General features: G+C 33.6%; 2 protein-coding genes across 4 annotated transcripts; one reads left to right on the plus strand and one right to left on the minus strand.

Annotated features, from left to right (window-relative positions):
- Positions 1-1518: 1518 nt before the first annotated feature.
- Positions 1519-3876, plus strand: LOC119081777. 2 transcript variants are annotated; one of them, XM_037190983.1, is made up of 5 exons: positions 1519-1826; positions 1904-2103; positions 2529-2819; positions 3108-3597; positions 3659-3876. In XM_037190983.1, exons 1-5 carry the CDS (start codon positions 1646-1648, stop codon positions 3760-3762), a joined length of 1266 nt encoding a protein of 421 aa, XP_037046878.1. In that variant the 5' UTR covers positions 1519-1645; the 3' UTR covers positions 3763-3876. The 2 variants fall into 2 exon arrangements, with proteins under 2 accessions (XP_037046878.1, XP_037046879.1); XM_037190984.1 differs by having other exon boundaries at positions 1639-1826; positions 1917-2103.
- Positions 3877-12505: 8629 nt separating this feature from the next.
- LOC119081823 (protein lin-28 homolog) lies at positions 12506-22317 on the minus strand. 2 transcript variants are annotated; one of them, XM_037191059.1, is made up of 5 exons: positions 22004-22317; positions 14140-14258; positions 13508-13715; positions 13356-13444; positions 12506-13243 (listed from the first exon to the last, which is right to left on the minus strand). In XM_037191059.1, the coding sequence occupies exons 1-5, from the start codon at positions 22113-22115 to the stop codon at positions 13151-13153; spliced, it is 621 nt and encodes a 206-aa protein (XP_037046954.1). In that variant the 5' UTR covers positions 22116-22317; the 3' UTR covers positions 12506-13150. The 2 variants fall into 2 exon arrangements, with proteins under 2 accessions (XP_037046954.1, XP_037046955.1); XM_037191060.1 differs by lacking the exon at positions 22004-22317 and adding an exon at positions 16092-16692.
- Between the last annotated feature and the right edge of the window lie 1650 nt (positions 22318-23967).

The raw sequence follows: 23967 nt of genomic DNA on the forward strand, positions 1-23967 counted from the left end.
TCGCTCAAATTACTTTAATTTTAAGCCCATAATCAGTTTTACAATGACAATATTAATTTAAAGCGAAAATCATGAACTCTATCGCTGAAAGTGTAAAATTGTATCCTAAAGTAAGGTAATACACATTGTTTGCTTGGGCTAGAAAACAACTCATTGCCGTCTCGCTTAAAACCAGTATTTCGCATATTCTGAACCCAAGTAAGCGGTACTGTCTTGCTGGGAAATGTTTTGTTGCGACGTGTGAAATAAAACTTTCCACACAACTCAACAAAAGATGTCCCAGGAAGACAGTGACGTAATATTCATATATACTTTAACAACCGAGGGTAATCTTTGTTTGAAGTTCATGTCTAAACACTGAATAAAAAGTTGAAAAGTCATATTTACGCGAGATTATTGACTTTGGCTCGGTCTCGGTTCAACAAAACTCACATGTAACTAGCTAGGAACTTTAAACGGTACTAAACGGTGACGGTCCTTTAAATTTGACCTGCCTGGCAACACTGACATAATAAGTAAACTGATAAGTTTACCTAATTGCTGCCAAACATGCCCCCATCAAAGGATCAGACTTCCAAGTAAAAATAATTTAAAAATCATTAAATAATCACGTGATCTTACTTTGAGGACAAATCATCAATGAAAGTAAATAGATAGGTATGGCCAAACGTTCAAATTTGTTCTAGCCGGAGCACATACGGATTTGCATGGTGCCACCTCAAACGAACTCATTTCTAGTGCAAATTTTCACTAGAAATGAGTTCGTTTGAGGTGGCGCCATGCAAATCCGTATGTGCTCCGACTTGTATGGACTGGCCATACCTACTGATCTACTTTCATTGCAAATCATAGTTGTTTCCTCTGTCGTTTCATATTGTACACATACATATACATACACATTATGCAGCGCTAAGAAATTTCAGCGTTTGTAAATAAACAAGTCAAAACAAAAGAAACAAGAGACCGTTCTGCCTGTATCATTGAACTTAGTTTTAAAGTTTTGCATAACGCGTAACGGCCGTAAATTCAAGTAAATATTGATTTGAGCTTTGATATGTATTAGTATATTACTTCCGAGTATTACCCCTTCGGGTCGGGCTGTAACACCCCACTTATCAAATAAACAACTTGGAACCTCGTATACAATGCTTTACGTGATTAGGCAATGTAAATGAAAATGAAACATGCCGTAACACGTAAACTTACTTACCGAGTTTTGAACTTCAAAGGTGGAAAATGTCAAAACTATTGTGTTTTAACACTTTAATTTATCAGATTCTATACTCGTGAATAAGAACAGACGGAATAGGTTTGTTCCAAATAACTGTAAACCCGAACTTTGACAACATGAACGCCGACGATTTCATCCACAGAGATGAACATAACCTAATCGTCAACAAATTTCTTTGTAAATTTTTCGTTAAAATTTTCGTCAACCTGAAAGTTGAGGTTAAGTTGCCTTCTGTGGATGAAATTTGACATTTCGAAATGACCTTGGAACAAACCTATAAAGAAATTGGTTCATATTGAACATCACCTTCCTATCAATGACATTAAAGTCACTGCTTCCGATAACTATAAACAGACGCAGCAGCAGAAAATCATTTCGATTTTATTACGTTTTGTGTGTAGTTGAGTTTGAAGCATGGAAGACTTGGAGAATATTTTTTCCAACTTGAAATTGAATTCCGACAATTTGGCCGATAGTGAAGATGTTGAAAAATATTTGAAAAAGATCGACGATGCCTTCGAGGAAAACGAAACAACCTCAAAATGGATGGACGAACTGCAGAAACATTATGGTTCCGCGTTCGAACGAAAGTCGAGTAAGTTCAAACTGATGCCAACTTTTTAGAAGCCTTAAACAGGTCATTTGTCGGTAGATTGTTCATTTAATCGAAAGTTTTATATTTCAGTGACGTTCTGGCAATCGATCCAACCTCTGTCAGATCAAATATTGACGTTGCCAAAATTTACTCATCCATACTCCCGTACAATCATCGTGACATAGCATTTGCGATGGTCTGCATTAAACGGGCTTTAATGTTTCATCCGAATAGTAGCAAGGCGAATCACAGAATGGCTGCGTTGCTAATATCACAAGTAAGTAATTTGTTAATAATGATCCAAGTTCAATTTGAACCGTGGTTGGATTGGATGAGTTTCGATAGGATAATCGAAGGTGCTTTCTATAGTCGGCACTCATCAGGCCAAGATTTGGAAGACATTTGCTGTACGACATTCATTTTGCAGTCTTAGTAGGGTACTAATGAAAATAGATCTCATGTACACATTGTAGAAAATTGAAAATGAATCTAGAAGCGCCAAATAATAATTGCCAAGATACATTTTTTATTGAAAATTTTTTCTGTCGATCCAGACAAGTCAATTTTTTGTATATAAAAATTGTGTTGCCCTTCCCTGCTAGAACAAAAAATGTCTTTGTATATACGCCAACTCCAGGTCATATCAAACTTAAATTACACTCTATCAGACGTGCGAAACAAATATATATTTTTTAAATCCAGAACTCTCCAAGCGCTGCATTGGAATATCTACAGAAAGCTGTAGAAAATGACGAAAGAAACCTTTTCGCATCGGTTGACCTGCTGAGAGTTTACATGGCGGACATGCCAACGCACAAAACAAAAATGGAGAAGATTCTGGAGGATCCAATTTACAAGGCCAGGGATCATTACAACGACATACTTCTATTAAAGGCTATGTATTCGTATCTGAATGGAGATATTGAAAAGTCCGTCGACATACTCATTGAAGCAGTTACCCACAATCGTATCGGATCCGTTGATTCTTTGGAGGTAAGCAGACATTTGGGTTTTGATTATTCCGAAAAAAAAATAACCTTTATCAGCTAGTGCTAAAAACAAATGGGTAATGTTGACATTACCTATCTTTCTTTAGGCAGGTAAAGTGGGTTCTCGCACACCCAGATAAAATATAGTACCTAACTACTTCTAAATTTCTATTTTGGCACGTGGGATTATATCCCTGGCCTTCGGCACTGGCTGTAAACTTCCCACTGGCCAAAAAAAAATTTTTAAAGCAGGTAGGTTAGGTAATGTACTATTTTTCTCTTTTGTTGTTAGAAATTTCAGTATAACTTTAAACGCTTCCGCTGGGGAAGTTATGATTCCTTTGCAAAGAACATTAAAATGATCATTGAGATCAGAATGGCATTCTGTGAAAATTCAGAGAAGAAAATTTTGACTACAATTTGGAAGTCATTAAAAGATCCACACGATAGTCACCGTGATAAATTCAAATCTGGACGTAATAGCTACAACCACGATGATTTCAACAAATCGCATCGATCCGGATATGATGACGGGTCACAGCACGGTAGCCGTCAAAAATATGACTACGAATATGATTTCTTCAAAAATTTTCGTGGATCAGGATCTAATAAATCAGGTGGTTCCAGTTATGATTCAGGAAATAAGGGTGGACCTAGTGGTGGTTCCCAATCAAAAAGTTTTAAAAGCTTGGACGACTACGCTATTTTGGGATTACCTCAGTCAGCCACTCAAAGTGATATCAAAAAGCGGTTTTATCAATTAGCTAGAGAACACCACCCAGGTTAGTTGTAAAATTAACTTTCGATACATTTTAGATGAACATTTTTACTTATTATTTGCAGACAAAAACATGAATTTGCCCGAACACGAACTTCTGAAGAAGCAAGAAATGATGAAACGCATCAACACAGCCTACGATAATTTAGCATCTCAATGCAAGGCATAAATTGGTTGACATTGATGTCATCCGAACTAGAATAAGTTTTCGCATTTATTATTGCCATCTAACGGTGAATTGTCTATCGAATAGAATCGTAATTAAAAAGAACTTCAAACTCTCCGCAATATTGTTTTCAGAAATTCGTGAGATTTTAAGTTAAAATTGAAGAAAAAAATTTATGGAACAAGGAAACAACACTCTAGGTGAGGCCACGAGACCAACAGTCGAAGGTTATTGACGAGGGCCGAAAATTGGAAAATTACCGAGTATGAACAAGAGTGGTTTCCTTCACTCATTGCAGGTCAGAGTCAATGTTCTACTAACTTCACAGAAGCGACCGTTTGTTGAAAACTTCAAAATAAAAAATAGATTTTCGATCCAATTAATTTCGTCCAAAATCAGCATACTTAGCATATCCATTGCAACGATAATAAATAGTAGAATTCTTTGGAAGCAGCGGAAGTAATTCATTACTGATGTCAATTCTGTGATATCAGCTGAGCTAACAAGTGTATTTTTGATCAACAATCTTTCGAAACTGCTTCCCAAATCACTTACCAGCATCCAACTTTTTTTTTATTCGCTTTCTAATCCGGAAAGTTCAACTTTAAACAAATGAAAATAACTTAGAACTACTTCTCGCATGTAAAATTAAAATCGTTCTTGTACCTTACGGGTGGGACAGAATACGCTATACTGTAACTGTTATGAGGAATCTACACATGGCTAAAATGTTGCCTACATTTCGCGTAAAATTATTATTATTTTGATGATAATTTTGGACTCGCATTCTTTATGGAAAAAATGTGACCATCATTTGGTGTTAAAATGTGTTAGCTTTCAGTAAAAATTTAAATGTTTGTGGTGATGTAGCCCCAGTCCAAGAAAACTCAATATTTCACGAAAATTGACACATATTTTGATTTTTCTCGGAGTTAGGTTACATCACCACAAACATTTAAATTTTTGGTGAAAACTAACACATTTTAACACCAATTTTGCCCCGAAATGTAGGCAACAATTTAGCCATGTGTAGATTCGTCTTAATTCTCTTCTCCAATGTCTGTCTGATTTTTAGTGAATTGACATTAAGAGGTTTCGAGTCTTCAGTTTGGATACAAACCAAATACTATGTCGCCATCTAGTTTCATTCGAACAAAACGCTTGTGGTTATTACATGAAATTGGAACATCGCAGTCGGCAACAGTAGAAATATTGTGAAAACAAAGTGTCCGTCGTGATAGAAAAATTGTGTTTTTAAATTATTTCATCAAAATAAAACCTAATTTCGAAGAAGTGCGACCAAATTCTCATTATAATAGTGTAATGATTTCTTTAAACATAGCTGCTTGTGCGTCACTGTTGTTGAAATAACAGAAAACCTATCGTGAAATTTTGTTTTGCCTTGCAGGTTTAAATTTAAAGTGAAAAATCATTGAAACCAAATTCGTGATAATTAAGGTCCAAATTAAGTATTCGTGACGTAAGTTTATGTTTTAATGTCTTGGTGTGGCAGATTTTTGTACATGGCCCATTTTTCTTCTGTTTTTGGTATTGTGTCTAAACTGAACGCTTGGAGCCTCTTAAATCTTTTACAAGTAAAAAATTGTTTGGGAGGTGTAACTAACTGGAAGTAGTAGACACGTGAATTCGATTCAGGTACATATGACTGTGAGAGATTTTTATTGGAAAATCGGAATCCGAATTCATTACTTGTGACGATAATGAACACAAAAATAGGTGAGTTTTTGAAAACTATTCAGAAAATGCAACGTCAATGAAAAATGATCTCATTTATATTTTCTGTCCATCACACCGGCAACTGATAAAGTAAACATCAAAGATATTACAAAAATTAAATAAATAAAAATTTCTAATGCTTCGTATATAAAAGTGGAAAACTAAAAAAGCTTCACGATGCTGCTGGCAGAAACAACAGAAGTGGAACAAATTCAATCATCGCAATAAATCAATCCATATTTGTGTAAAGTTGCATGGCCCACAAATAATTTACCCTGCAATGCGTCTTTCGAAAACATTTTGTCAGGACTTCTAAGGCCAAAAATAATAAACTGGATATGATGCTGCTTCCTTTTATGTTGTGAATTTAAACCCTCATAAAAACTACATAATATTCATTCTGAATTTGCAAAGAAAAGCGCAATGATGATGTGTGTTCACCCTTGTTTTATATGTATACAACAACATACATTGACACACATACGAGAACACTCATTTAAGCGTTTTTATGTTCCAAGCTTTTGCACACAAAGTCGTATTGTGTGCGCTAGGTGTAAGTGGTGTATGAGCAGGAACAAAAAATAACTATGTTTGCTGAATTTCTTTAATCAGAAAAATGTTTCTTAATTACCATTCTGTTGAGTTCACAATTATCTTCTAATCGTAAAAAACTCAACTTTCGTACACATTCAAATTTAGGTAGAAAGGTACATTCTTACATAGGGTACACACTACAAACATACTACGACTTCTTTAAAATAGAGAATTCAGTGTACAAGAGTTAAGAAAAAGGTTTTTGACATTGAAAAGTTTCTGATTGAACTGTAAGAACCAACATAATTTTAGGTGGATGCCATGCCTACAAAATCTCTTCAAAAATCGAAAAGAAAATTCGAGTTTTTCCAGTATCTTAATCTTTTGCAACTTTCAAATTTTGTAAATCAAATAGTTTGATAGAATACGACTGCAGCAGTCAGTGCCAAATATTTGGGTATTAATTCCCACAAAATTCCCAATTTGTTTTTTATTTGCATTTTTATAATGCATCAGGAAAAATCCAAAAACTTTTAAAAACTATGAACAAACAATGAAAAGAAAATGGGATTTTTTTTGGGAATTTTTGGTAATTACTCCCCAAATATAAGGCTCTGACAGCGGTCGTCAAGATTTTTAATCAATTTTAGCCAATCAACAAGATTTTTCATTATAGAAATAAATGTAAATTTTCTCAAAAATTAATTCAGTTTTATCATCGAACTATGCAATGCACAATATTGACAAAGCAAAACCGTTTAATATACTAACCATACCCGCACACAATTTCGTCCAAGCACCAAAAACCAATTCAAATAAAATTTTCATCCAAAACCTATCAGTAACAACATCCCCACAATAATGTTGTCAACAATTTGTGTATTAATCTAGGTTATGATACCAAAACGTGAATCCCTTAACAATTCATTGGCTCCAAAAAATTAACCGTATTCTAATTAGCTAAATAAATGGTTGTGTATTTCACTTACCTAATTTAATGCGGCTTAATCGACTGCTGGTGTGTTGTTAGGCTAAATATTTATTCCAACACAGAGAGAGATTTAGTTTAAAGTGGCCCACTTGCTATGGTGATGTTGTGCACAAGTTTTCCGTTTTCCGTTTTCCTTTTAATCCCGTTTTTGAACTGCTTTCCCTCCCACAACACGTTTTATTAACGTTCGGTTGACATTTTAGGATGGCATGCCCATAACATGATTACATAACACAAAAACTAAATATTTACTTAGACGTAAACTTTTAAAATAAGAATCGAAAACTTATTCATACGAGCGGCATATAAGTATATTATTCAAATAAATGCCTTTTGTGTTGATAAAATGGAACTGTTTATGTTATGCAAGGAAATACGTTCTTCTGTTATATTCTATTTTATTACTAGAATTTTCAATAAAAATATCTTCAAATCAAAAACGAAGATAAATAGTAAAATTCATAAAAAAATATATATTTATTTGTGTGCACCAATTCAACGCGCAAAACTTTTCTAATTTCCAATTTCAAACAAAAAGAAGAAAATATCAAATTTCACTTCCAATATAAATACGCTTTTATGAGGAATATATCGTACTAATAACGAAAAAGTTCAAACTTTATTCCAGCGATGTAACGTTCTCGCCAGACACCGTGCGAATGAGATGGTGATGAGGGATGTTTATCGACGCTCACAAGTGATATAGTATTCTGTTGGATTCGGCTCCGAATAAATAGGTTACTAAAGGGTGCGGCCGAATATGAAACTGGCACACAAATTCAATTTTTTTTATTCTCGTTTTATGCTATAATTCGTAAAGGGATATTATTTAGGATACATTTTGAGTTCAATGTGTACATACGTATATATATCGCTCGCACATAGAACTTATAATTTTATGTTGTTGGTGATATCTATATGTTCAGATTTTTTTACATTCAAGAAACATGCCACTGAGATAGCTTTTCGAAATATCTTAAATATTTGTGTGGAAAATGGAATTTTGTGCCAAATAGATAGAAATTACCATTTTTTTTTTATATTTTCCTTTGTTCATTTAAATAAAATTCTTATGTTTCACAAATCGCGCAATATATAAACCTTCATTGGTGAGATCCGAGAATTATTATTGAACTATTCATATATGCGGACTATTGTAATGCAAACTGCTGTACCTGAAAATGTATCATCCACACCAGGGCCTATTTTTGGTAAATTTATTTTGAAAAAACTGGCCAAAGTTTACCAAAAGTCAATTTGGTAAATTTTAGTAATTTTTTATAAATTTGATAAATTTTGCGAAATACATTTACCACAAATAGGCCCTGATACCAACAGTTAAATGGAGAAGTAAAAATGCGATTTTATCGAGAAGACGATCGCAATTGCTCGCGTTTCGGAATAAATTTCTCATTACTACATCCTTTCATTTCGACGACCCATGGATGCAACCCGTTGCAAATTTCTTTGGAATTTTGGTATTCAAATTCTCTTTATTATCTACAATTCACTTGCATACGCTTAATTATTCACAATACCGAGATACAGTTCTTACAAGTGAAATTTTGGTGAATTTTGCAAATTTTTGGGTTATGATAGTTGATTTTACACTAAGAGTTAATATATAAACAATCACGACCGGTATGGCCATGTGGTGAAATTGGACAAACCCGATCGTGGCTCTTGGTTTCATCTACTGAAATTTATATATTGAAGCCTTTACCACAACATTTTGAACCTTTAGAGTAACATTTTTTCGACAGACTACGTTTCGAATGCGCCCTAAGGTAGCCAGTACGGCCCTGCAAACAACATAGATAGTAATGGTGATATATCATCTCTAATACCCAGTAACAAAAAAGCCAAACTAATGTCAAAACAAATGAAGATCTTCCATCAATGACTTAACACAGCACATAAAAGCTCACTTGAAAATATTTAATTGCTGTTTGTGAATGGTTAACTAAACAATTCCGCCGTGAATTTGAGTAACCCTCATGGGTTTTCAATATCTTGGAAACGTGTATCTAAACCGTTCGGCTGTCTAATTACTTTCTTTTCATTTTTCATTTCACCAAGATGTTCGAAAGTTCATGGCTTAGAATTCTATAAGCCGGCCGGTTAACAATCATACGATGGAAACGTACCCTAATAAAGAATTTTGTCATAAATATGTGCGTGATGAAATTGACACCGAAAAAACGACTTTACACATAAATGATCGGAAAGTGATGAAAAGGGTACACGGAAATGAAAAGCGTAAATTGATAAGATGAAACATGAATACGAAGGAATAAGTCCAAATTTTCAATAAAAAGACAAGGATGTCTAACCATTTTCTTATCCATTTTCTGGTTTTTATATTTCTGTCATCTTTAGAGACATGCATTCAGATACTTTTGGATGATTAAATGCGACTTCGAGACGAGGCTGAGAATTTAATGCTGCAGAACGATTAGAAAAGGCAATGAAAATTGGATATAAGATTCAACTTCTTTTTGGCCCTTGTGTAAACACACTCCAATCAGATAACTTAAGCCAACGCAATATAACAACGTAAGCAGCATATTGCAAGCGAATATCCTTTAAGAAGTGAGAGCCATACACAACAATCCATTAATCAGTTAGGCATAAAATAAAAATTGAATGAAATGTAACAACAGAGTCTATAACCAGAAACAAACAGCGCATGATTGAAAATCCAATGTATTTAGTCTGCTATATCCAAACGAAAGGAATTCGGTTTTTCGTTCTGCTATAAATAAGAATGAAGAGAAAATGAGAAAATGTCAATATCCATATCCCATATTCCATATAACGTATATATTATGCACATAAAATTTTACTGTCCTACAGTTTCAGTTCGAATTAGGTGAATCGTGACATTGCACATTATTCTTTTCTTCGTTTGCCGCACAGAGTAAAACCATTTTCAGCACAATGTACCTTACACCTCTGGTTGGTTAATGCACCGTCGAAATTTTATAATTAGCGAAATTGGTCTAGCAGACAAATTATATCTTTTTTTTTATGAAAATCGTTCAATAGGACAACATTTGTTTTCATTAACTATTCGCAATAGGAAATGGGACACATAATTAAAATGATGATGATTGTATGAAATTTCGTAATCCCATTTGAAAAAAGCTAGGATAGGTTGACCATGGTCCACCGCAGTAAAATTGAAAGTTCAGGTTCAGGTCAGGTAATAAAAGTACCTGACTTGAACCTGATTTTTTTAAATTTTTCAGGTAATATTTCAGGTAACCTGAAATTTTCATACAAACACCTGTCGGGTTTCAGGACACCTCATTACAAAATTCAGGTTTCAAGTAGAACTTATTTTACGGAATTATATTTCCGAAAATTCCTAGAAATTCCTGGATTCTCTGTCTTCTCCTAAATATCATCTAAATGCAATCGATTCAGCTCAAAAACATTTTTTGTAATTTTAGAGAAATAGATAAAACGTGATTGAAAAGTTCCACTATCTTAGGGAATTTAATTTGATAGCCCCTGGTTTCAGTTCAGGTCAACATGTAATACATCAGGTTTCAGTTTTTTTAGGTAATGGGACGTTGAACTTTTGAAATTTTTTGTATTTATATTGTACACTATTACCGAATTTTCAAGTTTTATACTTTTAATTTATATTGCAATTACGAATACGACCCAAATTCAACCAAAAAGCAAACCTTTTTCGTGAAAGAATTAAGAAACAAGAATAGACCGGCTGAAGCCTGGTGAGGTCTTTTTTCATATTTTTTTAATTTCTGTTTACTACTAGCTTGGTACTCATTCAAGTACCACTTTGGTATTCAACTACCAAATTTTCGAATTATAAATAGGCCAGCGAGCCGTCTTTTTTATCAGTCGGTGTGCAGCTCTCAAATAGTAAACATCTTTACAACATCCGTATTAGTTTGGTAGTCAACTACCACTTTGGTAGTCAACTACCACTTTGGAAGTCAACTACCACTTTGGTAGTCAACTACCACTTGGGTAGTCAACTACCACTTTGGTAGTCAACTATCACTTTGGTAGTCAACTACCACTTGGGTAGTCAACTACCACTTGGGTAGTCAACTACCACTTTGGTAGTCAACTACCACTTTGGTAGTCAACTACCACTTTGGTAGTCAACTACCACTTTGGTAGTCAACTACCACTTTGGTAGTCAACTACCACTTTGGTAGTCAACTACCACTTTGGTAGTCAACTACCACTTTGGTAGTCAACTACCACTTTGGTAGTCAACTTCCACTTTGGTAGTCAACTACCACTTTGGTAGTCAACTACCACTTTGGTAGTCAACTACCACTTTGATAGTCAACTACCACTTTGATAGTCAACTACCACTTTGGTAGTCAACTACCACTTTGGTAGTCAACTACCACTTTGGTAGTCAACTACCACTTTGGTAGTCAACTACCACTTTGGTAGTCAACTACCACTTTGGTAGTCAACTACCACTTTGGTAGTCAACTACCACTTTGGTAGTCAACTACCACTTTGGTAGTCAACTACCACTTTGGTAGTCAACTACCACTTTGGTAGTCAACTACCACTTTGGTAGTCAACTACCACTTTGGTAGTCAACTACCACTTTGATAGTCAACTACCACTTTGGTAGTCAACTACCATTGTAGCAACTACCACTTTGATAGTCAACTACCACTTTGATAGTCAACTACCACTTTGGTAGTCAACTACCACTTTGGTAGTCAACTACCACTTTGGTAGTCAACTACCACTTTGGTAGTCAACTACCACTTTGGTAGTCAACTACCACTTTGGTAGTCAACTACCACTTTGGTAGTCAACTACCACTTTGGTAGTCAACTACCACTTTGGTAGTCTACTACCACTTTGGTAGTCAACTACCACTTTGGTAGTCAACTACCACCACAATTCAAAATGTTTTCAAATTCGCTCCCCTGCCAGATTACCTACAACCATCCCAATAAAACGCTTCCCTTTTATGACAGACGCCCTACTCATACTCACAACACAAGGTTGAGTTTACGGTACATGGTTTCAAAGTCTTTTCTTTTGTTTTTAAATAAAATGCTTTACGCTTCTATGAGACATGATGATGATGAAATGGGCTTTTCGGGTGATGACTAATCCTCGCCTTCGGCTCGGAGCAACAAATTTCACAAACCTCCACACAAATTCAGTACTTCAAGCTATCCGATGTACAAGAAAAATGCCTTAGACAGTCGATAATGCATTAAACAGTCTCCACACGGAAAACTTGAAGGAGACACAAGTAATTTAGATGTTTCATAATGTTTAATGTCCTTACTCGGTTTATGCAAGAATGAAATTTACAGTTAAATGCTAGACTATGAATAAAATTAAGTTTACAGTTTATATTCATCAATAAGTACAAAAATTATACAACGGAAATTTAATATAAATTTTTTCATATTTCTTTTGCTTCTCCCATTTTTTTTCAATTTTATTTTTGTTGTCGTTTTTTCATTATAAATTTGTACATGCGACTGAGTCTATTGGACTGTTAGTTATCTTCGGAACGAGAACGTTGATCAAAACAAATAATTGTTATCGTAACATAGGTTAGAGGTGTTTGGAGCAAAAAAGATAGGTCAAAAACTACCTATACGCATATTTTAGCGTATTTGCAACTCTTGAATTTGAGAATCAATGTAATAAAAAAAAATGATAAGCCAGAGGTATTGCACTGACGATATTTATCAAACACTAAATAAGTTCGAAAATTGCTATCTCTTTTTTCCTTAAAAAAAATACGTAAAATTGGTCAGCTGACCAAAAAAGAACCTGCTTAAAACTGAACTGATTTTTTTATATGAGTGAACTAATTTGTTATTTTAAGTTTCGGTTCCCATTGTTTTCTGTTTAAAACGCCACATACAATTTTCGATTAACTTTCCAGGCTATTTACCTATATGTGGCTTGATATGTGATTGATGATTTTCTTTTCCAATAAGATTAAATTTTAAAAAAATTTGAAAAACTCAGATTGGTCTTTCAATCTTCAAATATGTTATTTTCATTTCCGATTATTTTCTATTCGATATTCAAACCAATCCATTTACACTGTTAAAATATTATACACTAACCCAAATCCCCTATTATATATTTTCAATTCTCTTCACTACCGCCATCTGCACCTTCGGTATGTAGTCGGCTGTCAGATGGTTCTGATTCTGAACCAGATGGGTTTAAATTTGTTGGCTGAAAAATGAATGAAAATGTGTTGTAATAAACAGAATAAGATATGATCTTGGCAGCACAATGAAAAACGACATTAGCACCAGCAGTATCTATACAATTTAATAATTCATACCGTTTTTGTTGGACAATCAGCAACCAAATGCTCATCACTTTTACAATTATGACAACGTTTCGGTTGAGGTGGCTCAACACATTTTGATGCTAAGTACAAACAATATTGTTAATCGAAGATAATTGCCAATTTTATTTTCACATTTAACTTACCAACGTGATTTCTGAATTCACCGCAATTGTAACATCGAATTTTTCTGAAAACCCTTTTTGGTGGATGTTTACTCGATCCGCGACAGTCTTCACCGTTCGGACCGGTTACTTTGATAGCTTCCAGTAACCCTCTGTCCGTTACTTTAAATTCCACTTCTACTTCTTCCGCTTCATTAAGCTGCCTAAATCCGTTCATTTTAAGAATGCTCTGTGGAAAGGTAATAATTTACTTATTTTCCTTTAATCCTTTCACAACCGGTTTTATATAAATAAGAGAAAGTTGTTCTTGTATTAAGTATCATGGACAATACGGTTTAGTGGACTACAAACTACAAACTCGTCCAATTTCTCGAAATGAAATGGAGTGAAAAAAACTTTCTTGGAAACGCAGTTGTTGTTAATAGAAAAAAAATAACTGCGAATCTACGGCGCAATTTGAATTGATAATTATTTGTATCGTTGGCTTATCGGAGCCTGTTTATGCGGAAATGAAGTGGAAATAACAATATAAAGATTGTGTTTCATGTAAGCGACTGAGAATATTTTGTTTTCCCGAAATTGTTATGCTAGACCAAGACTTTCTCTCAATATCAGTGAACTAGGACAATTAAAAAAAAAAATGATAAACTTACCTGATGAACGAACACATCTTCGCCTGTTTCATCAAGTGTAACGAATCCCCAACCCTTCGTACCGTTAAACCATTTGCATTTTCCAGTTTTGACATTTTCTAAGCGCTGGTTTTCTATTTCTGAAATTAGATTCATAATTTGCTAAAGATGTTCAGAACGTTAATCTCTATTTTTCATAAGGAAAAACTATATGTTAAGTCGGCAACAGCCAATCTTTAACGTTTCCGGCATGAAAATTTTTTATTAAAAAGAAATAGCTTAAAGTTTTATATACGATCAAGGAATTCTCTTCAAAAGCGACCCAGTACAGTCAATGGTATTTTAACGGGCGTGTTGTGGCATATCCTTCGTGTGAATAGTTCAAAAACAGATAATAGTCTGTTAGAAACGGCTTGTCATCTGTTACCGATAGCGATGAAAAATACGTCGAGCGCAGACCACTGTCCTTTTATACAGCGTATAAACTTTTAGTAAAACTAAAGAAGTACTAGATTCGGTAACAAATGTTCGAGTACAGATGGTAGCCTCAGGTAGAGTAAACCATTAAAGATGTGTTGAAACATTTTCTCTATTGAATTGTAAAATCACAAATCTTAAAAAGCGATTTTCGATTTGTCGTTCAAAGCTTCAGAAATATTTGGTCTGGTAAGCCGTTTTCTTCTTTTCTATTTCTAGCCTAAAGCTAGCCGTAAAATTGAAAGGGCCTAACCTATAACAGTTGTTCACAAAGAGAGTGAATAGTATTTTTCGTACCAAGCCAGGAAATGACGATTTAGAGGACTACGAGTCACTAAAATGCAACAATTGTCAACAGAGGCATCCGAAGTTTGTGTGATTTGAAATAGGTATTCATGCCACCTAGTGATAAATGCTTTTTAAGGCATTAGATGTGCAGAAGAAGCATTTATCACTCAGTTCAAAAAAAAACTATTCTACATTTACTGTTTTGCACACATAAAATTAAGCATTTTCGTTTTCAATTCGTTTCTCTGATTGCTCTCTTTTGCCATACATTGAAAACGAAAGTAATAGTCTAGGCCCTTGTGTTAGAAAAAAATTGCTTCGTTCGCTAGAAATTCTGTACAGAAAACGTCGATTTTCGAAAAAGATTCCACAACTTTTCGTTCCCAATCATCTATCATAACTGAAAAGCTCGAAACGTAAAGCGAGCGGATTGACACGAAGGACTGGACTATAATCAGCGAAATGAAAATGCTTAATTTAATGTGTGCAGAATAGTACGATGAATTCTTCAATCTGATCCGAATTTCTGAGGATCACTAAGATTTTAGATAGAAATTATAGAAAAGAACAGTTCATCAAATAGGTTTTGATTATTAGAAAGTAAATTTAAGAAAATGGTTTTACTATTATCAGGTGGAGTCACAGGATATTCGGTTTCATTTTTATAAAATCTATTTAGTCTCAGTAACAGTTAATCTTTCCCACAATTGTACTAAGGAATGGCATATTCAACATATGATTTGATAAGGTTTATTCAATTATAAGAAGTTATAGAAAATCTTTTTTTTTTTAATTCAGACAATTTTATTTGTTATTCATACCCTCTTTCAATTTAATGATATTCATACTTTGTTTAGATTTACGGGTTCTTCCGTTTGTAAATTTCTTTCTACCTTACTATATTAGATTGCAATGCATTCGACATTAAACTTCTACCCTAAAATTTTATTTATAAAAAAACAATTCATGTAGAACAACCCCAGTTATTAAAAATTCTTATATCGGGCATGGATGGTATACACGGAAAATTTATTTTTTATTTTAAAGGACCTGTTTGTAATCGAGTTGGTAACACATAAACTACCACTGTGATAACTCAACAAGTTTGATGATATAATGTGAAATTTTTGAAACGAAAATAGTTTAGGGACATGGAATAGTTATTTATATGGAAAAACGTGATGCAACATGTGTGTCTGCGTAAATACCTGTATTTCTAGCGACGTCTTCAGTCATTTTCTGTTATCCACGGTGTGTTTTGGTGATATGAAAATTAGAGCCGGAAATGCATTTCTACTAAACTTATAAATCGGTTTTGATCAATCAACTCATGAGTGAAATGTAAATAAAAACAAATCAACAAAACTTTTATGTTTGTATATTTTATCACTTAATCAATGTGTGTAGAGGAAAGACGAAAAAAACACTCAAAGCCACATATTTGTGTATTGTAATAAAAATATACGTAATACTACGCATCAAAATAAATTTATTTAATTTTTGTTTTTGAGTTGCGCATTTATCTCTTTTCTTCAGTTTGACGTATAAATATTCATTTTCACATTTCACAATTTCAATGTTTTCGTTCGAAACAATTCAGTTAAATGAACAAAAAATATTTTTAAAATTTCAATTAGAATTTAAAAAAAGACAATACCGTCCCATTGACGTTAAATATTTGTATTTTAGCTTTGTCGTGAATGAACCCGTTTCAATATTACTTGTCCGATGTATATATATAAATTTATATTCAGTAAAACGCACAGCGCAGACTATAATGCTGCGTACGATAGCAGTTTCAAAACTTAACTGCTACATTTTATTGTTATCGGTTACATCGTTTCATGAACATTACATATACATACGAAATGCAGGCTTCGAAATTGTCTAGCATAGTTTTCGTTTTCAGTTTTTCTATTAGGGGCACATGTAAAAATATGTTTAAATATACAGCGCTCTCTTCTTCACTTACACTTACAGGAAGGTTTCTTTTATACACATGCGTGCTGTTCTCCCTTTCCAGGTTTTTTTTTTCTTCTAAGTTTTAAGTTCATTTCAGTTTTTTGATATTTAGAAGAAAAAAAAATATCTGAAAACTCAATGGACTTTTTAAATGCGTCGAAAATGAAAAGCTTTATTGATTGCGATTACAATTTGAAACTTACTGATATTTGAATATTTCACAATATCAGCACTGCGACATATTTATTATCAAATATTTTTCTTATCAAATTTACTAGAAAACAACGTATGAATGTCATATGCATGTCCAGCTTGAACAGATAAATTTCAAAGAATTGATTGGTCTATTGCACAAAAACAATATTGTTCATGCTACAGGAAGTACTGTTTATTAGTCAGTAAGATATACACCTACTAGAGAGAGCATATTATGTCCTTTTAGCAGTAATCTTTGAGAATTTTCAAGATTACAAAGCGTTGATGATATTTTTCTTATTAAAAATCGTAATTACAACCTTGTTATACTTGTTACTATTTACATCTCAAGTTTGATCTCACTAAAATGGACTATGGACTATCTGTTTTCGAAAGGAACGACAAAATTTACAGATGTCCCTCTACCAGTTTTTCTACGCAGCAAAACCTATTCAAAATAATGAAGTAAAAGATTTTTTCTAACTAGTTTAAAAAATTGTGCGACTTCGTCGCTTATTTCCCATGTCGTTTAGGAAAACCAATGTTTCTAACTTATGCTAGCTTTTTTTTCTACCTTTTTTAGCGAATTCGATTCCAGTACTCGCCTCCGGCTCGAGCTGGAAACCTCAGATTCGATAAAAAAAAACATTTTATCATGCCTCAGGAAAAAACTAATGCATCAATACATTTTGATAAAGTAACAGATTTAAAGTTTATACCGAAGTGCGTTTCTGTGTATAAAAGGTCACTGAGGGAAAGATTATATAAAAATTTCACAAGTTAAACTCGCTCTGGCCTTTTTTCAGCAATATTGTGAAAAACAACGGAAAATTTTTGAAGCCAGTGCTTCTTCCATTACATCAAATAACTTGTATAAAACGACGTCAGGAAATGAAACCATTTAAAATGAAGTGAAATTCCAGACGAACGCCTTGATGTTATTTCTTCCACAGTTTCAAAACAACATCTACGGCTCACATTTACAATAATGAAATTCCGAATCGACCTTAAAATGAGGTTTTCAAAGGGCGATGACGTATGCGTGTGTAACGCATATTGTAACATACAAATTCTTCACTATCTTACGTATAGTAAATATTTTTATGCTTTTAACTATTTCTCTATGCGTAGAACTAAATAATACGCACACACATATGTTTATAAAAAGAGATGAATCGAAAGGCCCTTCGTATGTACACTAATATCTACGATTTTTTTTATTTACATGAATGTTGAAATATTCTCTAGATTTGAAGAAATTCTTTATATTTTACAGTTTTGAATGAATGAATGAAAACAACTCTTTCTCTTAATTCAACATTTTGGAATTTACTACAAGAAAAAAAACTGAAAATATTTTTTTTTATAAGTGAACGATGAAAATGGGTTATTCTATCGATGTATATAGAGATATATAGCGATAGGTTTTTTTGGAATTCCAACGATTTTCATTTACTGTTGATGAATGATAAAAAAATATGAAATGTAAATAGTAGTCAAAAGTGTGATGAGAAGCGTTAAAGCGGAAATAGGTGAACACAATAATATTTGATTTGAAGAAATAATACAATAACGTGTATCGTTTGTTTCGCCACTTCTTTTTCTTTCGTAATCGAAACGGTAATCAAGGGACTTACAGTTTGGGCGTCTTGTAACATTACTTATGATATATTCAGTATCTGATAATCACAGACCACATTTCTGTAGATTTTCTTTCATAAAAAATTGTGACTGAATGAAGAGATAGCTTATTTGATTCAGTACGAGGTTAGATTGGTCCAACGCGCACTGATCGCAAATATTTGCTTTTATATCACTGTTGTCTTTCATATGAATTTTAGTATTAAATTAATAAACAATCCAATTCCCAAACGTTCAAAACGTCGTAGACTATTAATCCAGTAGTTCGGTATAAAAAATGCCAACGGTCCCGCGTTCTTTCTATACCAATCAACGATTTGTCCCTACTTTGAGCACTTGCTGATTCAATGTCTTATCTAGGAACCTTGTCAAACGCCAATCCGTTAACGACAGTTCACTATTTTTGACAACACCGACCGGTTTGTATAACAAAATTTATGGTTAAACAATTGAAGTAAAAGATTTTCGCATAAATATCTTGAAAGTTTTTTTTTTTAATCCAAAGACGAGTCAAAATATGTAATAGACCTGATAATTTTACTGCAACTGCCATGTCGGTATGATTGCTGTCTTTGAAATTTAAGGATGAATTTAGAAAAGATTAACAGAAGAAATATCCAATTAATTCTAATATTTCAATTGAATTAGAAAATTCGGGAATTGTTTTAGCCATTGTCACGACATGGATAGATTTCCATCAGAACATTCTCATATGTCAGCTGCCTGCCTAGTCTTTCTTATAAAAATAAATTCTATCTAAATTCTGAAATTATTTTCTACTGAAATTATTTCCCTAAACATTGTAAAATCCTATCAAATGAAACATTGTGTGCTCCTATATGTAATCAAAATAATGTCGAAATTTATATTTACTTCAGTACTCCTGCGCCACGCATTTCCACCATTTTTCATATGATTTTCATTGGTCAAAAATTTTGAGTATTCGCACCCTCTTTTTTACTGTCTCTCTATTTGGTATATAAAAAACGGCCCAGCAATGAGCGTATAATATATATAGTAAGGCTTTCTCGTCTACTCGTGCACAAAATTTTGTTTTAATCAAATATTCCCTCAAAGTAAAGCCACCCTCACCCACTGTAACTATGGCGTACAATAGTTGGGGTTGTTTTTATCGGCTGTGCCTTCAATAGCAACACGATTATTCATTACTTTAAAGATTGATTTTCTGTTATATTTTTAATAACAAATTTGATGTTTCGTCGAAAATAAAAAGAATTAATTTCTTCTGTTTCGGCATATGAGCGTCATTGCGTCATGGCGAAACATGGAATGGAAACTGAACAAATGGAAGCGTAGCCGGAAGGACATTTAATGTTGACTTGAAATTTTGTAGTGTAAGTGGCGCTTTCTAATTTATGGTATAAGAGAATGGAATTTTTTTTACGTCAGACGTAAAATGACTGAGTCACTCAAAGTTTTCCCTCAAAAGTTATCGCTTTTTATTTTGTAGATCACTATGAATTGTAAATAATCTAAAAAAAATTTCTGAAGTACGAAATGAAGTTGACTCAAAATTAACACAATCTATGTTTTTTTCACTGTTGTTTATCACAGACTGTGTCCTCTCAAGACCTTTCAAATAAATTGATGCGAGAAATAGTATCACTTAAAATCAAATTTCCTAAAATTTTCGAAAGATTTATTTGTTGATAGTTTTTTTGTAACTTTTTCTGTTGATCAGATCTCGTTCCTTGCATTTCTTTCCATTTTCACGGGTAATAGTACATTACTTAACAATGGGACAAATGATGGAAATGGTACTTCTTGTGTGAAATTTCGGTAGACACACAAGAAGTACCATTTCCACCAATTGCCCCATTGTCAATTAAGGTATTTTATTCAAAAACATGAGGTAAAGTTTTGGCTCCGTGTAGTAAAGTTAACTTTATCTCAGGTTTTTGAATAAAACGACTTTACTCACTGCACCCTCGGAAAAAGGGAAGCGCTTCATCGAGGCTGTTTAGCTTTTACATGCTTATGCACGGTAAAATGCACTTTACATCACTGTTTGCGACAGGGAAAATGCACTTATCGTCCACAAACATGTAAAATGTGTCACGTCACTGCTTGTAAATGCTTGTTTAGGCAGGTGTAATTACTCCACTCGCCTTCGGCTCGTTCCGTTAACCTCGCACTTGCCTAAACAAATATTTACAAACAGTGACGTAACATACTATTGACTTTTCATCTTGTCGTGTAAAAAAGTATTTCCTATCTAAAGTTGAAATATCGCGACTTCCTCGCTCATTTCCAACGGCATTTAGGAAAAACGTTCTTCCTAACTTATGCTAAATGGCTTTTTTAGCGAATCCGATTCCAGCACTCGTCTTCGGCTCGAGCCTCGGAAACCTCTCATTCGCCAAAAAAGCCTTTTAGCATGCGTTAGGAAAATAACTATTCAAAATGAAAATGAAAAGCGACGAATGGTAAAGAGGCTCAGCGTTGAATAACTCCCATTCACGATAGTCTTATTCAGTTCATTTGTTCATCCATTAATTCAAAATTCGAATTTTGACGCGCACTTCAGCGTGAATTGTTTGGACAATATTTTGACTGATGGGATTAAAGACCTTGGTGACGATTCTCGTATTTTCTAAGCTCATAATATTCGTAACTTGACAGTTGTGTGTATACAGTTACGTATTCTTAAAGTTACGCCCTTGCCTCCGACTCATACTTGGCAACATAAGTACATTGTATTAATTTGAATTTTATATAAAATTATAATTAAATAAATGAAATGAAATAAAAGGACCTTAGCAAGGACGTAATCTACTATTTCACAATGATGATTCTTAGAAAAGAGGATTACCCATAAGACCACTTCATTTGCTAGTGACAATAATCGTCTGCTATCGATAGAGGCAAAAAACATAAACGATGAGTCCTCGTTTAATATAACCGTCATGTTTTTAGAAACGATCTTTATTAGAGGATATTAGAGGAATTTTCGAAATCTTTAAAATTTTCAAATGTTAAGAAAAAGCCTCAAAAACTCTTTTCATTAATCGACATAAATCTGTTTCTTCTTTCAAATAATCTCTTTACAAAATGTGAAGAAAATACAAGTTTCACTTTTAGCTTCCTTACTTTGTATGTAAGTTTCAAGAAAATTTATAAAGTGTACTCATCACTATTAGATGTGGGGTAGTTTATATCAAACAACCACTCGCATTTTCTACGCCCTCCTGGAAACCTAATGCCAAAAACAAACTAAATATTCATAAAATAAAGTTATGCCGGTCACACTCATAGAACTAGCCTAATAACCAAAAATTAGTGACCATAGTATAGTACTCACTTTGCGCTATAATGTTTTCAAAGTCTGTAATCCTTTCAGTTAAATTTGATTTCCGATGAAAATTGATTTCATTCTCACTGATTGAATTGTTATTCTCCAGTATGTCCGCCATTCTGACGACCGCATAAAATTTGTTTCTTTTTGTACAATTATTTCTTCACTTCATTTATCTACGGATTTGTTGCTAATTTTGTCATTCAACATCCACGATTTATTAGACACTGAAACCATCATTCTATATGCAAAGAACTGAGAAGACACTTTACCTTATTTCGTGCGAAAATGTCTGTTGTTGGTATGCTTTTGATATACTTACGAGCAACAAAAAAATATATTAGAAAGAACACTGAAAGCAACCGACCTTTCTTATTATTTTTCTCTCCTCAGGTCTAATTTCACTCTACGCACAAATACAGAGTTGATGATGGGATAAAGGATCCAAGCCACACATATATGTATAATACGCATAGTAGGTTGTGTAGTTAGATACAGAAATGAGTTGAGGGTTCAAATTTGTGCGTGTATTTGCACATGATACGAACGAAGGCAAAATCCATGTTGAAAACTGATTGTAAGAGACGAACGGTATTCTTATAAAAATGTACAGTTATCAACAATATACAGCCGGCCGTGTACAGGAGGGTGGTACAATGTACCGTTTCTTTTGTTTTTCTTTTTCTTCCTTCTTCAATCTATGAACGCATCTTCTTTTAAAAATAGAATGAGCGGTGTAACAGCTCAAAAGCACAACCACATCGCCTTAAAAATAAATTTAACAATTCCTCATTTCTGCATTTTCGCCCCGATATTTGCCTAAATAACATTGTTCCATTGGCAAACGTCGCACTTCAATCACAATCAATGGATTTTACTAATAATTGAAACTGTCATGATTTGTCATATTTTTTTCCTATTCCATTTTATGTTTGATGTAACAATCAATGCTATTTGTTGAGTTAAATTTTTAGGGGATATTTAACATTTTATTAGTGGGCTCGAATATTGTAAACAGTTTGAGAGCTGTGGGTGACTTTGCGTTTTTTGAAATATTTTTGGTCTGGATTATAGCTCTTGAGGACGAAGCTATCATATTCTTCGCTCATCCTACAGTGTCACGAGCTAATAGATTTAGTAGATAGAATAACATTGCAAACAGTGATAACTTCTGTATTTTATGAGCTGAACTAATTAACTGAATTGTCTTTTTTGAGCTAATCCGACAAGCTGAATAGAATATATAAACATTGCAGATATAAGTTTTGTGCTTTTGTCTATTCAATTCTCGGTTGGCACAAATCATTACACGTCTTTCTACAGCACACGAACCAATTTTCCATACGACGGAGCAAGTCTACTTGGGTCTAGTGCTGAAAAAATCAACATTACAACACTTTCAACACAACATACTATTTTATAGAAGCTAGCATGTCTTTACTACATTGTGACCATAACTCTAGACGAGTGTTTTTGTTTGTACACCAGCTGGTGATATTCAGCTGGTGCTCATTCTGCATATGAGAAACTTTTAGCAATTGTATGATGGAGTCGAGATATATTCGTTAAATATGGTACTTCTTTTGTCCGTGTTTGGTACGAGATCTATTACTTGATTTGTCGTGCGGTGGGAGAAATTACAGACGGCACAGTTTCAACGGTTACAATCTGAATGATGTTTATTCATTCCTTATTGAATATCCTCGTAAATATTATATAAACGCCTTTACATTGGTGATGCATGTGGAATGAATAAGAGAATTGAATTGTAAAAAACATTTTTCTATATAATAGGATGCTACGACCCTTCAAAGGTTCCATTATTTTTTTGTTTACAATTTCATACATATTTAACAACCCAATTAGTAAAGTCTCAGAATTATAAGAATTATTATTATTTTTACAATCCAACGAGGGGTGACGCACTTCCATTTAATCCATTTAATCCATTAAATCCATTAAATCCATTT

This window comes from Bradysia coprophila, unplaced genomic scaffold (assembly GCF_014529535.1).
Source record: "Bradysia coprophila strain Holo2 unplaced genomic scaffold, BU_Bcop_v1 contig_358, whole genome shotgun sequence".
Taxonomy (NCBI): Eukaryota; Metazoa; Arthropoda; class Insecta; order Diptera; family Sciaridae; genus Bradysia; species Bradysia coprophila.